Source organism: Pristiophorus japonicus, chromosome 6, assembly GCF_044704955.1.
Source record: "Pristiophorus japonicus isolate sPriJap1 chromosome 6, sPriJap1.hap1, whole genome shotgun sequence".
NCBI classification, from domain to species: Eukaryota; Metazoa; Chordata; class Chondrichthyes; family Pristiophoridae; genus Pristiophorus; species Pristiophorus japonicus.
Genome location: NC_091982.1, coordinates 108,425,398 through 108,442,731, shown reverse-complemented (window position 1 = coordinate 108,442,731; position 17,334 = coordinate 108,425,398). Strand labels below are relative to the sequence as shown.

At 46.2% G+C, this 17,334-nt stretch overlaps 1 protein-coding gene across 1 annotated transcript in view; it reads left to right on the top strand.

The window, feature by feature from the left end:
• The first annotated feature begins 2,478 nt into the window (after window positions 1-2,478).
• The window catches only part of LOC139265753 (sodium/hydrogen exchanger 2-like), a 271,688-nt gene continuing 256,832 nt past the window's right edge, over window positions 2,479-17,334 (top strand). The window contains exon 1 of the mRNA XM_070883110.1: window positions 2,479-2,782. Within this exon, the coding sequence (XP_070739211.1) occupies window positions 2,479-2,782 (304 nt within the window). The remainder of the gene's footprint in view (window positions 2,783-17,334) is intronic.

Sequence of the window (17,334 nt, the reverse complement as noted above, 5' to 3'; positions counted from 1 at the left end):
TAACTTCGGTGGTGGGAAAATGATTGGAAAGAATACTGAAGGACAAGATAAATCTTCATTTAGAAAGACACGGATTAATCAACGACAAGCAGCATGGATTTTTTAAGGGAAGGTCATGTCTGGCTAACTTGATTGAATTTTTTGAGGAGGTAACAAGGATGGTCAATGAGGGTAGTGCGTTTGATGTAGTGTATGTGGATTTTAGCGAGGCTTTTGATAAGGTCCCACATGGCAGACTGATCACGAAAATAAAAGTCCAAGGGATCCAAGGCATAGTGGCAAGTTGGATCCAAAATTGGTTCAAAGGAAGCAAGCAGATGGTAATGGTTGATGGGTGTTTTTGTGACTGGAAGGCTGTTTGCAGTGCGGTTCTGCAGTGCTCAGTACTAGGTCCCTTGCTTTCTGTGGTTTACAGCAATGATCCAGACTTGAATATGCGGGTATGATTAAGAAGTTTGCAGATGATACTAAAATCAGCTGTGTGGTTGATAATGAAGAAGAACGCTGTAGACTGCAGGAAAATATCAATCAACTGGTCAGGTGGACAGAACAGTGGTAAATGGGATTCAATCTGGAGAAGTGTGAAGTAATGCATTTAGGGAGGGCTAACAAGGAAAGGATACGCACCCTAAATGGTAGGACACTGAGAAGTGTAGAGGAACAGAGGGACCTTGGAGTGCATGTCCACATATCCCTGAAGATAGTAGGCCAGGTAGATAAGGTGGTTTAGAAGGCATACAGAATGTTTGCCTTTATTAGCTGAGGCATAGGATACAAGAGCAGGGAGGTTATGCTTGAACTGTATAAAACACTAGTTAGGCCACAGCTAGAGTACTGCGTGCAGTTCTGGTCACCACATTATAGGAAGGACTTGATTGCACTGGAGAGGGTACAGAGGAGATTTACACGGATATTGCCAGGAGTAGAGAATCTTAGCTATGAGAACAAATTGGATAGGCTGGGATTTTTTTCCTTGGAACAGAGGAGGCTGAGGGGAGACCTCAGTGAGGTGTATAAAATTATGAGGGGGCCTAGGTATAGTGGCTAGAAAGGGCCTATTTCCCTTAGCAGAGGGACCAACAACCAGGAGGCATAAATTTAAAGTAATTGGTAGAAGGTTTAGAGAGGATTTGAGGGGGACACCCTGCCTGAAAGGGTGGTAGAGGCAGAAATCCTCACCACATTTAAAAAGCACTTGGATGTGCACTTGAAGAACCTGCAAGGTTATGAACCTAGAGCTGGAAAGTGGGATTAGGCTGGATAGCCTCTTGTTGGTCGGCACGGACACGATGGGACAAAATGGCCTCCTTCCGTGCTGTAAATTTCTATGACTCTATGATTCTATGAGGACAGGGCTGTGGGGGCTTGACGATCCATGTGATATATTCTCAAATTCCTTGCAGCAGTGCTTCCTGCACGTGGACATCCAGAGAGAATGTTCTTTATATCCTGTACCCGATGCTACACTCCAAGCACTCAGGAAACAGTTGGACAGAAACCCAGAGCTCTACTCCTGGACCTCTAAGGTCTAAATAGCCGCTTAGCACTTTTCAAAACACCGATTAATAATATTGAATGATCGATAATGCAGTCTTTATAGCCCCCACTGTACCGCAGGTGAATCAATCAGCAAAATACCAGGTTCATGTGCATGCTTAATTAAGCAGCATGCTATTTCGCCTTGTCACACAAACAGCCATTTATAACCTTTAAAGGCCCAGTATTGATCACTGGTTTGTGGTGAGTTAACTAGTCATAACAAGATGGTGGTAGAGCTTTTACATCTGGCCTTAGTATTCCTGTTAAGGAGGGGGCAAAGTTGGGCTCTGTCCATTCACATTGGGAGTGTTTGAGTTTTAAAAAAATATTTATTGGTTGTGGCCATCACTGGCAAGGCCAGCATTTATTGCCCATCCCTAATTGCCCTTGAGAAGATGGTGGTGAGCCGCCTTCTTGAACCGCTGCAGACTGTGTGGTGAAGGTGTTCCCACAGTGCTGTTATGGAGGGAGTTCCAGGATTTTGACCTATCAACCATGAAGGAACGGCGATATACTTCCAAGTCAGAATGGTGAGTGACTTGGAGAGGAACTTGGAGGTGATGGTGTTCCCATGCGCCTGCTACCCTTGTCCTTCTGGGTGGTAGTGCTCGTGGGTTTGGAAGTGTGAGCATGGAATGAGGACGGGATCAGCATTAGATGAATGCATCCCCATGGTTGAATAATCTAAAACTGTCTAGACTCATAGCTGAATAATATGTTATGGTGCCCCCTAAGAACCCAACCCCAGCAAAAAGCCAATGCCTTTAGGACAGTAGAGCAGGGAGAACAATAATCATTATAAAAATATGCAGCTTGGAAAAGACATAAAAGAGACACTTTAGCTTTAAATATCGCAGACTGGTGTAGTCTCCGCATCGAGCTCGCTCTTAAAGGGCGCGGTGTGGAGTGAGCATAGGCGGTTCAATACCTCCGCTCACCATGTCCCGTTGCAGTATCTGGATCGGCATCTTATTGTTTGAACTTTTAACACGGGCTTCACTTTTTGCTGAAACTATCTCGGAGCCGAAAGCAGCCGCGCGGACCAGTAACGACAGCGACCGATGGGAGTCGGTCAGCTCCAACCGGCCGGAGTCCAAAGCTATCCAACCGGTGTGGAAGCCGGAGCAAGAGGAGAATCAGAGTGTAGCCGCCGCACTGAAGGTCTTCTCCCTGGACTATCATCACGTCCAGGTCCCCTTTGAAATAACACTCTGGATTATGTTAGCATCGCTGGCAAAAATAGGTGAGACCATGTGCCAAACGTTTCAGAGCGTCCTTGTGACAACCGGTTAGATATAAATCTGTAGGTAGGTAGCCCTGGCTCCAAACTGCGATTACTCGTTGCTTTCCATGCAACCAGGGCGCTAACAGCCCTATCTTACTTTGTAGCTCCACATATACAGGTTCCTATTGTTACAGTTCAGTCTGAGAATGCACAGTCAAAACTGGCTCTTCAGCTGTTCTGTGAATCAGAGGGAGCTGCGCCCGATATCATCGCTACATGGTTACAATCAATATATGGGCCAATTTGCAATATTTGAATGTACAATAGTTTAATGCGGTGTGAGGAAGCTCGCTACTAGTTTAGCTTTAAACCTTGTAATAGTTTCAAGGAATCGTCGTTTTTGTTGATGTCTTTTACAGAAAGGATAAAAAAACTGGGCGTATTTTTAAAAATTCAGTTATTCTTTCAATTCCATTAAGTTTGATTTCAGAAGTTATCCCAGAGAGGGACTGGACGTGTTTTCATTGCCAAGCAGAATGCAGAACAGATTCAAATTCTCTCATTTATAAATATAGGGGGTAACAGTTAGCACCTCCCAGGGGGGGTAATGGGGCGCAAACGACATTTCACCCATGAGTGCTGCTGCTAGCGACTACCATTCCTATCGATATCGCCCCGCTCCTATCGGTATCGCCCCGCTCCTATCGGTATCGCCCCGCTCCTATCAGTATCGCCCCGCTCTTATCGGTATCACCCCGCTCCTATCGATATCGCCCCGCTCCTATCGGCACCGCCCCTCTCCTATCGGTATCGCCCCGCTCCTATCGGTATCGCCCCGCTCCTATCAGTATCGCCCCGCTCTTATCGGTATCACCCCGCTCCTATCGGTATCACCCCGCTCCTATCGGTATCGCCCCGCTCTTATCGATATCGCCCCGCTCCTATCGGTATCACCCCGCTCCTATCGGTATCGCCCCGCTCTTATCGGTATCACCCCGCTCCTATCGATATCGCCCCGCTCCTATCGGCACCGCCCCTCTCCTATCGGTATCGCCCCGCTCCTATCGGTATCGCCCCGCTCCTATCAGTATCGCCCCGCTCTTATCGGTATCACCCCGCTCCTATCGGTATCACCCCGCTCCTATCGGTATCGCCTCTCTCCTATCGATATCGCCCCGCTCCTATCGGTATCGCCCCGCTCTAATCGATATCGCCCCGCTCTTATCGATATCGCCCCGCTCCTATCGGTATTGCCCCGCTCTTATCGGTATCACCCCGCTCCTATCAGTATCACCCCGCTCCTATCAGTATCGCCCCGCTCTTATCGGTATCGCCCCGCTCCTATCGGTATCGCCCCGCTCTTATCGATATCGCCCCGCTCTTATCGATATCACCCCGCTCCTATCAGTATCGCCCCGCTCTTATCGGTATCGCCCTGCTCCTATCGGTATCACCCCGCTCCTATCGGTATCGCCCCGCTCTTATCGATATCACCCCGCTCCTATCAGTATCGCCCCGCTCTTATCGGTATCGCCCCGCTCCTATCGGTATCGCCTCGCTCTTATCGATATCGCCCCGCTCTTATCGGTATCGCCCCGCTCTTATCGGTATCGCCCCGCTCCTATCGGTATTGCCCCGCTCTTATCGGTATCGCCCCGCTCCTATCACCTCGCTCCCATCATTATTGACCCGATCCTATCGGTATCGCCCCGCTCCTATCGGTATCGCCCCGCTCCTATCACTCTAGTCTTATCGCCCCGCTCCTATTGGTATCGCCCCGCTACTATCAGTATCGCCCTGCTCCTATCATTATCGCCCCGCTCCTATTGCCTCGCTCTCGCTCCCATCGGTATCGCCCCGTTCCTATCGCCCCGCTCCTACCACCCTAGTCCTATCGCCCCGCTCCTATTGCGTCGCTCCCATCGATATCGCCCCGTTCCTATCGCCCCGCTCCTATTGGTATCGCCCCGCTACAATCAGTATCGCCCCGCTCCTATCATTATTGCCCCGCTCCTATCTCCCCGCTCCTATCGGTATCGCCCTGCTCCTATCATTATTGCCCCGCTCCTATCAGCATCGACCCATTTCTATCGTCCCGCTCCTATTGGTATCGACCCGCTCCTATCATTATTGCCCCACTCCTATTGGTATCGCCCTGCTCCTATCGTCCTGCTCCTAGCATTATTGCCCCGCTCCTATCAGTATCACCCCACTCCTATGGCCCCACTCCTATCGGTATCGCCCTGCTCCTATCATTATGGCCCCGCGCCTATCGGTATCGCCCTGCTCCTATCGTCCCACTCCTATCAGTATCGCCCTGCTCCTATCGCCTCGCTCCTATCGGTATCACCCCGCTCCTATCATTATTGCCCCGCTCCTATCAGTATCACCCCACTCCTATGGCCCCACTCCTATCGGTATCACCCCGCTTTGCTGCGCCGACGATGACATCATCACCGTGCGCAGCAATCTGTTTTCGCCCTGAAGTGAAAATTCAATAGCGCTCCCTGAAGCTGCACCGGGCAATGCTCGCAGCAGCTTCACGGGACACGGACTGGGCTGTAGGCCAGTCACGGGGTGAAAATTAAAGGAGCGGTGCGGCAGGAAAAAAAATGTCCTTTTGTCAATCGCGGGGTCTGTGCCGTGATCTTGCTTGTGTGCTGGGCTGCTGCCATTGCTCTGATATTCCAGCGATGGCCCTGTTTCCCACCTGCAGAGTTGGCAGCTTGGCCCACCCCATTAATGGAAGGGGATGGCTCTGTCTTCGCGCCAGCACAATGCATCCCACCACGTAGCGCCGCAAACATTGCATGGCTTTGCGCCCCGCTCCTGCCCCTGAGAGGAAGCGCAGCTCGGAGGCGGTAATCTGAATATAGGTCACGGGGCGGGTCTTCCGCGCCTGGCGCAAGAACTCCCGCCTCAGCGGTTACCGGCCCCTTCACAGCCATAGATTTTCAAACTGGAGTCTGGAGATCCTCTGGGGTTTAGGGAGAGATTGTGTTGAGTGTGTGTGTGGGTGTGTGTATGAGTGTGGGTGTCGGTGAGTGTGGGTGTGTATGTGTGTATTGGTGTGTGATTTCTATAGATCAGCCATCAGATTTCTCTGTTGACTTGTATGTATTTTAATTCTTTGCAATAAGCTACAACATTTTCAGCAAATATCACTGTTTTAATTTGGCTAGCTGGCCAAGTTAGCACGGGGGGGGGATTGCCCTTGGGAGTGTGCCAATACTTGCAAGCCCCTCCCTCCCTATACAGAAATGTTTGAGGGAACATTGGTTTATAATAGTTTAATTGTGCAAAATTGTTTCAAAACTTGTTGAGTTCGGATGAGCTTAAATAGTGGCAGTCTGACACACAAGGTTTTACCTTAATCAGACAGCGCAGAGGATGCTGTTTAGCCCATTAATGCCACTCCCCTGCTCTTTCTCCATAGCCTTCAATGCTTTTGCTTTTCAAATATATATCCAATTCCCTTTTCAAAATTACCATTTCTTAAGAAGAAAATAAATGAATGGTCTCTGCAGCATGTGGATCAATTAACCAGAGACACATACATTAGCAATCATATAGCTGTCTCTATTGCAGTGGTCAGCAGACCACATGATATGAATTCTTGCCATCATTCGGTGGTGAAGGATTGTGTTGTAAAAGTACATCTCGTTTCTGCCATAATGAGAAAATGTCAGTAACTTTTTTAGCCCTCCTGGAAATATCCAATTGTCCATTTTCTTTCGCAGAATATAATAATTACAAAATAGCGCCAGACTGTAAGTGACTTATGATCATTGTTACTGGAAGCTGAAGGAAAAGAAGATCAGGAGTTGGCCTTTAAGCCTGCTCCACCATTTTGTTAGCTATAGCAGCACTTACGTATTTTAATCAGAATCCCCTGCTGTTTCTCCATATGTCTTAATCTCCTTGCTTCTCTCCCTTTTTAGAAACCAAAATTTATTCTGCACCATGGCCTTCTGAGACTGTGCACTCCACATTCTTTGGGATTGTTTGTACAATGGTATTTTTTTCTGGATTAATTTTTAAACCCTTTGGTTTTGGCCTGCTATTAATCACATCTGCACTTCTATTTAAAAGAAAAAATTCAGTTCCAGCATGATCAAATATTTATCAAGTGTTCTCCTGGAGCTGAGTCAAGGTCCTCACCTTCATTTGATCATTTTTGTATCTTCCAGCTGATGCCTAAATGAATAACTAATGCATGAAGGATGGAGATTCTGGGAGTTTTCCCCCCCCAAAGCTTACAATATTTATGTTTTGTGAACTGATCCACTCAATTATTCCTTCTATCAAGCAATGAAGTTGCTTTAGTCAGAGTTGCTAAGCATATGAAAAATATCGATGGGCCTGAATTTGCGGTCGGAGGCTTCCCGCGGGGAAATGCCATCGATCCACAAATAACGTCCATGCCTGCCTTCTGCCTCAGGGTCCATGGAGACTTGCGCTCCTGGGCCTGTACACGTAGACATGTGTAGAGGCCCATGTATCCCAGGGGCGCAGGCAGTTCACTAGCATTCCCGGGGTCATGTGCGCCAGCCCAACTAATAAAAGAGGAGGCCCATTCTTGCTGTGGGAATTCCATTTTTTATAGAATCCCCATAAGCATGAATGGGGATCACATAAAAAACACATTTACATATCAAATAAATAAATAACAAACATTACATATTTAATTAAATATGTAAAACAAAAACTTTTATTTTTTGAAAAATAAATGTAAATCTTTGAAAGGGGCCAACAATAACCTGAACTTATTTTGCAGGTTTTTTAATGTTTAAATAATTAGGCGTAAGAATTTCACGGGTAATCGCTGGGCAGAAGTTGGGCTCCGCCCGCAGAGGCCCTTTTGCCGGGGATGGCTACGATCTGTCAAGAAGACACCCACAGGCCCCAGAAAATCCAGGCCATCATTGATAATTTCTTGCTCACATCACTTGGGTGAAATGGCACTCTACCTGCTTCTGTGTCAGCTGTGGCTCAGTTGTTAGCACTCTCGACTCTAGGGTCAATGGTTGTGGGTTCAAGTTCCTCTCCAGAGGCTTGATCACACAATCCAAGCTGACACTCTAGTGCAGTACTGAGGGAGTGCTGCAGTGTCGGAGGTGCCATCTATTGGATGAGATGTTAAACCGAGGCTCCGCTTACCCTGTCAGGTAGACGTAAAAAATACCATGTCACTATTCTGAAGAAGAGCAGGCGAGTTCTTCTCAGTGTCCTGGCCAATATTTATCCCTCAACCAACATCACTAATACAAATTATCCGGTCATTACCACATTGCTGTTTGTGGGAGCTTGCTGTGCTCAAGCTAGCTGTCACGTTTCCTACATTACAACAGTGACTACACTTCTACAAAAGTAAGATACTGCGGATGCTGGAAATCTGAAATAAAAACAGGAAATACTCAGCAGGTCAGGCAGCATCTGTGGAGAGAGAAACAGAGTTAATTGGTGGAAAATTGCAGTCGGAGGATACCTTCGGATGAACGCCTCTGACCCGAAAAAAAAATTACGACAATACCAGGTGGTCACGGAGGCACCTTCGATTCCAGTCGGAGGCCTTCATTCGATGCTCAGTGTATGGAGAGATGACTTCTCCGTACATACAGAAGTGCTGGAGTCACATGGGCCTGGACCACCAATCACTAGGTAGTATTTTCATTGATAATAATGGGATCTCCGTTTGTGCGGACTCCCATTACTATCAATGAGAAAACCCTCCTAAAGCAAGAAACACAGTATAATAAATTTAAAAAACACATCACATATTTAAAATGAATTGACATTAAATGTAATTAAATGTTTTCGAAAAAAAATATATTTTTTGCAAATCTTCTTTATGTGCCCCGAAAACTGGCTTTTGCGAGGCCTCGCCGGGTCAGTGCGCACTTTGTACAGACTCGGCAAGGCCGGAATTTTCAGCCCAATGTTTCAGCTCGATGACCTTTCATCACTTCACTTGGCTGTAAAGTGCATTGGGATGTCCTGAGGTTGTGAATGCTGTTATAGACAGGCAAGTTCTTTGCTTTGGATGAACACTTTCTCTTGCACATTCATTGAGAAACAACAACTTGGCTTTCATCTTTTCCCCATAACTTGTGCCTTCATAGTCTTCTGGCATGATTCCCCTGAACCCCATCCCAAGATTGGTGATGAAATACGAGCGGCAAGAAAACTGGAGATGTTGTGCCTTTTCTAATGCTCCAATTTCCTGGGAACTGCTTGAACTCACTGCTGGTAGTACAGGAGAGGGCACCCCATTGAGCTCACACCATTTGGCTGTTAGACTGAGGTGTCAGGCTGATATGAAGTTTCAGGTAAATGGCCATAAAGTTATATTAAGTCTAACAGACTTGCGCTCAGTGCCATTTACTTAGTAGCAGCTTCGAGAAATTCTAGCATTACATTGAATGAAGGATGTGTTATTTTGAGCAGGTGGGTTAGGCAAATAACAAGCGCCAACAGGCAGCCTGGCACCCCCTCTTGAGTGTCAGGCTGATGATCCGGCTGAATCCCTCTCTGATGGCCCGGTGCACCGAACTTTAAAAATCGCACAGGCTCTCCCCTTTAAGTGAAGGGGAGAGCCGCGGTGATGCAGTGCAGTGATGACGTCATCAGGCCTACGCTGACTGACAGCGGCGGCCACTCCGCCTCCCCCCCCCCAACTTCCGCCTCTCTAGTGTGCTCACTGCTGCAATATCTGCCCCTGTTATGACCGAATTCTGGTCTGCCTGGAAAAAAAAGCCAAAGAACGGAATTTCGCGCAAGAGGTCACCTCATCCAGCGCAGCGGTGGAAACACTTGGAACTGGGTGCATGCGCCCCACATCCAGCAGTGGGCAATTGCAGCCTCCAATAGTCTCCTCTGTATATTGAGATGAGTGAAATAGTCTCAGCGATACAAAGATTGTGCATGCGCAGTCAATTCAGGTTCTTACTGTTGGACATCATTTGCATGGTTAGACAAGTCCCTTTGCGTGGGCCGAGGCAGCGCGAGCCTTCCTGTCAGCCGCCGAGACACGAAAGCCAGCTATTGGGGAGACCCAGTTTAAATCTTTTAGAAACAGTATCCCAGCTCCTGGCCTTGGCGGATCCAGCATGTTTACCTACCAGCTGCACAAGACCCACATGTCAGGAGCCGGCAGCAACTAAAATAGCAAGAAACCAATATAACAGCAGCTTCTTGGACTGAGCCACTCATCTCAATATACAAGGGAGACTATTGGGGGCCCAGAGTGGAGGCGGCATTCAATGGGTAAGAATCAAGGAAATAAAAACAGATGACATTTGAAATACAAAACCCTCGTGTAAAGAAAAACAATCAGGTTAATGCTTCAGCTGTTGAAGACGGATGATCCACTTCATCGGGCTTACCACAGCCAAACAGCAGGGGAAGGAATAGCAGGGCGGAAGTCAAGTCAGCCTGTTGCAGGGAAGCAGTTAATAACATTGACCACCAAAAGTGCTGCAGTTTGAAAGAGGCAATAAAAAGGCAAAAGAACAAAAAGTTGTGAAAATAGTTGAGTAAGGCGTGGGGATGATGCACACAAAATGGAGGTGAAGCAAGCAGGTGAGAAAATAGAGAAAATTCCCTCAGTCTCAGTGCTTTATATTCATGGCCATGTGCTTCTCTGACAAACAGATAGGCTTGTCTGGGTGCTCGTGTCCATTGAGATACTGCCGGCTATTTGTGAAAGGGTGGCTAACAAGGGAAATTAGGGATAGTGTTAAATCCGAGGAAGAGGCATATAAATTGGCCAGAAAAAGCAGCAAACCTGAGGACTGGGAGAAATTAGAATTCAGCAGAGGAGAACAAAGGGTTTAATTAGGAGGGGGAAAATAGAGTATGAGAAGAAGCTTGCTGGGAACATAAAAACTGACTGCAAAAGCTTCTATAGATAGAAACATAGAAATATAGAAATTTACAGTGCAGAAGGAGGCCATTTCGGCCCATCGTATCTGCACCGGCCGACAAAGAGCTGCACGGCCCGTCATCAGCAGCCCTAAAGGTTACTTACAAACCCATGAACAATGACGGAAAGGCAAAGAGCACCCAGCCCAACCAGTCTGCCCCAAACCACTGCAACACCCCTTAAATAAAAACATCTACACTCACCCCAACTGGAGCCATGTGATCTCCTGGGAGAGACAAAAACCAGATAGAAACCCCGACCAATTTAGGGAGAAAAAATCTGGGAAAATTCCTCCTCGACCCATCCAGACGATCAAAACTAATCCAGGAAATCACCCTGGCCGTATTCTATTCCCTGCGGTACTTACCATTATATCTGCGACGTCCAACAAAAGGTCATCTAGTCTAATCCCAATTACCAGCTCTAGGTCCGTAACCCTGCAGGTTACGGCACTTCAAGTGCCCATCCAATCATCTCTTAAAAATGGTGAGGGTTTCTGCATCCACCACTTTTCCAGGCGAGTTCCAGATCCCCACAACTCTCTGCGTAAAAAAGCACCCCCCTCAAATCCCCTCTAAACCTTCCACCAACCACCTTAAAACTATGCCCCCTCGTAATAGCCCTCTCCACCAATAGAATAAACCCTTACTATCCATTATGTCCAGGCCCCTCAATATTTTGTACACCTCGATGAGGTCTCCTCTCAATCTCCTCTGTTCCAATGAGAACAAACCCAGCCTATCCAATCTGTCCTCATATCTAAGATTCATCATTCCAGGCAGCATCCAAGTAAATCTCCTCTGAACCCTCTCTGGTGCAATCACGTCCTTCCTATAATACGGCGACCAAAACTGCACGTAGTACTCCAGCTGTGGCCTAACCAAAGTAATATACAATTTAAGCATAACCTCCCTGCTCTTAAATTCTATGCCTTGGCCAATAAAGGCAAGCATTCCATATGCCTTCTTAACCACCTTATTCACCTGGCCTGCTACTTTCAGGGATCTGTAGACAAGCACTCCAAGGTCCCTTTGTTCATCTACACTATTAAGTGGCCTACCGCTTAATGTGTATACCCTTTCCTTATTAGCCCTCCCAAAGTGCATCACCTCACACCTCTCTGAATTAAATTCCATTTGCCAATGCTTGTCCACCTGACCAGTAGATTGATATCCTCCTGCAGCCCATGACTTTCCTCTTCATTATCAACCACACAGCCAATTTTAGTGTTGTCTGCAAACTTCTTATTCATACTCCCGATATTCAAATCTAAATCGTTGATATATACCATAAAAAGCAAGGGACCCAGAACTGAGCCTTGAGGAACCCCACTGGAAACAGCCTTCTAGTCACAAAAACATCCATTTGCTTCCTACCTACAAGCCAATTTTGCAATCAACTTGACACTTTGCCCTGGATTCCATGGGCTTTAACCTTCATGACCAGTCTACCATGTGGGACCTTATCAAAAGCCTTGCTAATGTCCATATATACTATGTCGTGCGCACTACCCTCATCGACCCTCTTGGTTAGCTCCTCAAAAAATTCAATCAGGTTAGTCAAACACGATCTTCCCTTAACAAATCCATGCTGACTGTCCCTAATTAATCCTTGCCTATCCAAATGTAGATTTATCCTGTCTTTCAGGATTTTTTCCAATAATTTTCCCACCACTGATGTCAGGCTGACAGGCCTGTAATTACTCGGCCTTTCCATTTTTCCCTTCTTAAACAAGGGTACTACATTAGCAGTTCTCCAATCCTACGGCACCATGCCCAGATCCAAAGAGGACTGGAAAATGATGGTCAAGGCCTCTGCTATTTCCTCTTTTACTTCGCTCAATAACCTGGGATGCATTTCATCCGGGCCTGGGGACTTATCTACTTTCAAAGCTGCTAAACCCCTTAATACGTCCTCTCTCACTATATTTATTTCATATCCAGAATATCACACTTCTCCTCTAGAGCAGTATCTGCATTACCTCTTTCCTTTGTGAAAACAGATGCAAAGTATTCGTTAAGAACCCTCCCAACATCTTCCGCCTCCTCACAAAGATTACCCTCATGGTCTCTAATAGGTCCTACCCTTTCCTTAGTTACCCTCTTACTCTTATTATATTTATAGAGCATCTTAGGGTTGTCCTTAATTTTACTGGCCAAGAATTTCTCGTGCTCCCTCTCAGCATTCCGAATAGCCTTTTTAATTTTACCTCTTAACTTTCTATATTCCTCTAAAGATTCTAAAGTATTCAGCCATTGATATGTGACAGAAGCGTCCCTACTTTTCTTATTCCTCCCCTGCAAGTCCCTAGACATCCAGGGGGCTCTAGAATTATTTTTGCCAGCTTTTTTCTTTAAGGGCACATGTTTGGCCAGAACCTTTCTGATCTCCTCCTTGAATGCCTCCCACTGTTTCGACACCGATTTACCCACAAGTAGCTGTTTCCAGTTCACTATGGCCAAATCACTCCTTAACTTAGCAAAATTAGTTTCCCCCAATTCAGAACTTTTATTCCAGGCCTATTCTTGTCCTTATCCATAACCAACTTGAATTTGACTGAATTATGGTCACTAGCATCCAAATGCTCTCCCACTAATACCCTTTCAACTTGCTCAGCTTCATTCCCCAAAACTAAATCCAAGATCTCCCCCTCTTTGGGCTTGCTACATACTGATTAAAAAAGTTCGCTTGAATGCATTGCAAGAATTCAGCACCCTCTATACCCTTCACACTAAATTTGTCCCAATCAATATTTGGATAGTTAAAATCCCCTACTATTACTACCCTATGGTTTTTAGACTTCACAGCAACTTGCCGACATATTTGCTCCTCTATCTCCCTCCCACTGTTTGGAGGTCTATAATACACACCCAGAATTGTGATTGCCCCTTTTTTATTTTTCAATTTGAGCCATATGGCCTCAGTTAATGATCCCTCTAACATATCATCCCTCTCACCGCTGTAATAGTTTCTTTAATTAATACCGTAAACCCCGCCTCCTCCCACCACCCTTTGACCCCCCTCTCTATCTTGTTTAAAAATCCTGTGGCCAGGAATATTAATCTGCCAAACCTGCCCCTCTTTCAGCCATGTTTCTGCAATGGCTATAATGTCATACTCCCAAGTGTCTACCTGTGCTCTTCGTTCATCCGTCTTATTCGCTATACTCCTTGCATTAAAGTATATACCATTCAGCACAGGAAGACCTCCTTGCTTACTACATACTAAGCCCTGTTTCCTCTGTCTTACAGATTCGCTTTCTAGATTCTTGCTATCCAACTTCTGCTTTACTTCCTTCCCTTTTGAATTTGTTTTCAGGTTCCCATCCCCCTGCCAAGCTAGTTTAAACTCTCGCCAACAGCACTAGCAAAACTTCCCGTGAGGAGATTGGAGCTGGCGCTGTTGAGGTGCAAACCGTCTGGTTTGTACAGGTCCCATCTCCCCCAGAAGCGGTCCCAATGCCTCAAGAATTTAAAACCCTCCCTCCGACACCAATTTTCCAGCCACGTGTTCATCCTCTCTATCCTTCTATTCTTGTACTCATTAGCACGAGGCACCGGTAGTAACTTGGAGATTACTATCTGTGAGGTCCTACCCTTTAATTTTCTTCCTAGCTCCCTGAATTCATCCTGTAGAACCTCATCCCTCATTTTACCTATGTCATTGATATGCATCATGACCTCTAGCTGTTTACCCTCCCCCCTGCTCAGGGTGCCCTGGCGCAGGCAGGCACAAAACTATTTGGGAGTCATATCTACGGCCTGTCTGTTCCCCTAACTATAGAGTCCCCTATCCCTAGGGCTTTTTTGTTCTTCGTCCCTCCCCCTGTGCAGCTGAGCCACCCACGCTGCCTTGGAATTGGCTCTGGCTGCACTCCCCAGAGGCACCATCGTCCTTACCGATACTCAGAAGTAAATATCGGTTTGAAAGCGAGATGGACTCATGGGGGGTCTCCTGCCTAGCACACTTACTACGTCTGATGGTCACCCACTTCCCCTCTACCTGCACGCCTTTAAGCTCGGGATGACCACCTCCTGAAATGTGCTATCCACATAATTCTCAGCCTCGTGGATGCACCTTATTGACTCCATCCGCTGCTCCTGCTCCGAAACAACTATATGTGAAGAGAAAAAGATTAGTGAAGACAAATGTAGGTCCCTTGCAGTCAGAATCAGGTGAATTTATAATGGGGAACAAAGAAATGGCAGACCAATTGAACAAATACTTTGGTTCCGTCTTCACTAAGGAAGACACAAATAACCTTCCAGAAATACTAGGGGACCGAGGGTCTAGCGAGAAGGAGGAACTGAAGGAAATCCTTATTAGCCAGGAAATTGTGTTAGGGAAATTGATGGGATTGAAGGCTGATAAATCACTAGGGACTGGTTGTCTGCATCCCAGAATATTAAGGAAGTGGCCCTAGAAATAATGAATGCATTGGTGGTTATTTTCCAACATTCTATAGACTCTGGATCAGTTCCTAGGGATTGAAGGGTAGCTAATGTCACCCCACTTTTTAAGAAAGGAGGGAAAGAGAAAACAGGGAATTATAGACCGTTTAGTCTGACATCAGTAGTGGGGAAAATGTTGGAATCAATTATTAAAGATGAAATAGCAGCGCATTTGCAAAACAGTGACAGGATCGGTCCAAGTCAGCATGGATTTATGAAAGGGAAATCATGCTTGACAAATCTAGAATTTTTTGAGGATGTAACTAGTAGAGTGTTCAAGGAAGAACCAGTGGATGTGGTGTATTTGGACTTTCAAAAGGCTTTTGACAAGGTCCCACACAAGAGATTGTTGTGCAAAATTAAAGTACATGATATTGGGGGTAATGTATGACGTGGATAGAGAATTGGTTGGCAGACAGGAAGCAAAGAATGGGAATAAACAGGTCCTTTTCAGAATGGCAGGCAGTGACTAGTGGGGTACCGCAAGGTTCAGTACTGAGACCCTAGATATTTACAATATACATTAATGATTTAGATGAAGGAATTGAATGTAATATCTCCAAGTTTGCAGATGACACTAAGTTGGGGGGCAGTGTGAGCTGTGAGGAGGATGCTAAGAGGCTGCAGAGTGACTTGGACAGATTAGGTGAGTGGGCAAATGCTTGGCAGATGCAGTATAATGTAGATAAATGTCAGGTTATCCACTTTTGTGGCAAAAACAGGAAGGCAGAATATTATCTGAAAAGAGGAGGTGCAAAGTTACCTGGGTGCCATGGTACATCAGTCATTGAAAGTTGACATGCAGGTACAGCAGGCGGTGAAGAAGGCACATGGCATGTTGGCCTTCATAGTGAGAGGATTTGAGTACAGGAGCAGGGAGGTCTTACTGCAGTTGTACAGGGTCTTCATGAGGCCACACCTGGAATATTGCATACAGTTTTGGTCTCCTAATCTGAGGAAGGACATTCTTGCTATTGAGGGAGTGCAGCGAAGGTTCACCAGACTGATTCCCAGGATGGCAGGACTGACATATGAAGAATGACTGGATCGAGTAGGCTTATATTCACTGGAATTTAGAAGAATGAGAGGGGATCTCATAGAAACATATAAAATTCTGACAGGATTGGACAGGTTAGATGCAGGAAGAATGCTCCCGATGTTGGGGAAGTCCAGAACCAGGGGTCACAGTCTAAGGATAAGGGGTAAGCCATTTAGGACCGAGATGAGGAGAAACTTATTCAGAAAGTTGTGAACCCGTGGAATTCTCTACCACAGAAAGTTGTTGAGGCCAGTTCGTTAGATATATTCAAAAGGCAGTTAGATGTGGCACTTACGGCTAAAGGGATCAAAGGCTATGGAGAGAAAGCAGGAATGGGGTCCTGAAGTTGCATGATCAGCCATGATCATATTGAATGGTGGTGCAGGCTCAAAGGACGGAATGGCCTACTCCTGCACTTATTTTCTATATTTCAATGTTTCTATGTTGGCGAGGAGGAAAGAGGGGGGCTGCCTTTGTCACTAAAGGATTTATGGCGACGAGGTCAGTGGGTAAATCACTCAGGGCCCTGTTGATTTCTCCAGTTTTCTCATGTATCATCCGCCTTCGCTATTACTAGCGCTGTTACTTCAAGTCGCTGGCTTTAACTGCCGTGTTGTGGTTTGGTATCGAAATAAGCGGGAAGTTCTGTTTCCGAATTGGAGCACGTGGACCCGGAATTTGAGTCCAGTCCCACCGAGTGTGCACAGAACGAGCCTGCAGTGAGCACTGTGCTTGTTGCTCCTGGTTCATTTCCTGTTAACCAAATGGTTGATGAGGTGGAGCAGACCTTGGGCAGCAAATTGCCACATAATCGGCCGAAAATTCCACCCTCGCAGGCCTTGCAAAAGCCGCTTTTTGGGCCGCGATGTGCATGCGCCGGAAACCGGCTTTTCCGATCTGTTAAGATTTCGCTAGACCGATCCTCCGCATCCCCAAGAGAAGGACATCCGTGCAGGAGAGATTGGGCTATTTGTCCAACTCATGCCCAGTGAATGTCCTTCAAACTTTTATGCCTGGTAAAAGCAGGCGCATAGCATACTTTTACCAGCGTAACGCTTTTAAAACATATGAAAATTAAATTTAAACACTAATTTTTTAATTAAAAACCCTGTCCATTAAGGTAAGCTTATTTTTAACCCTATTGAAACACATTTTA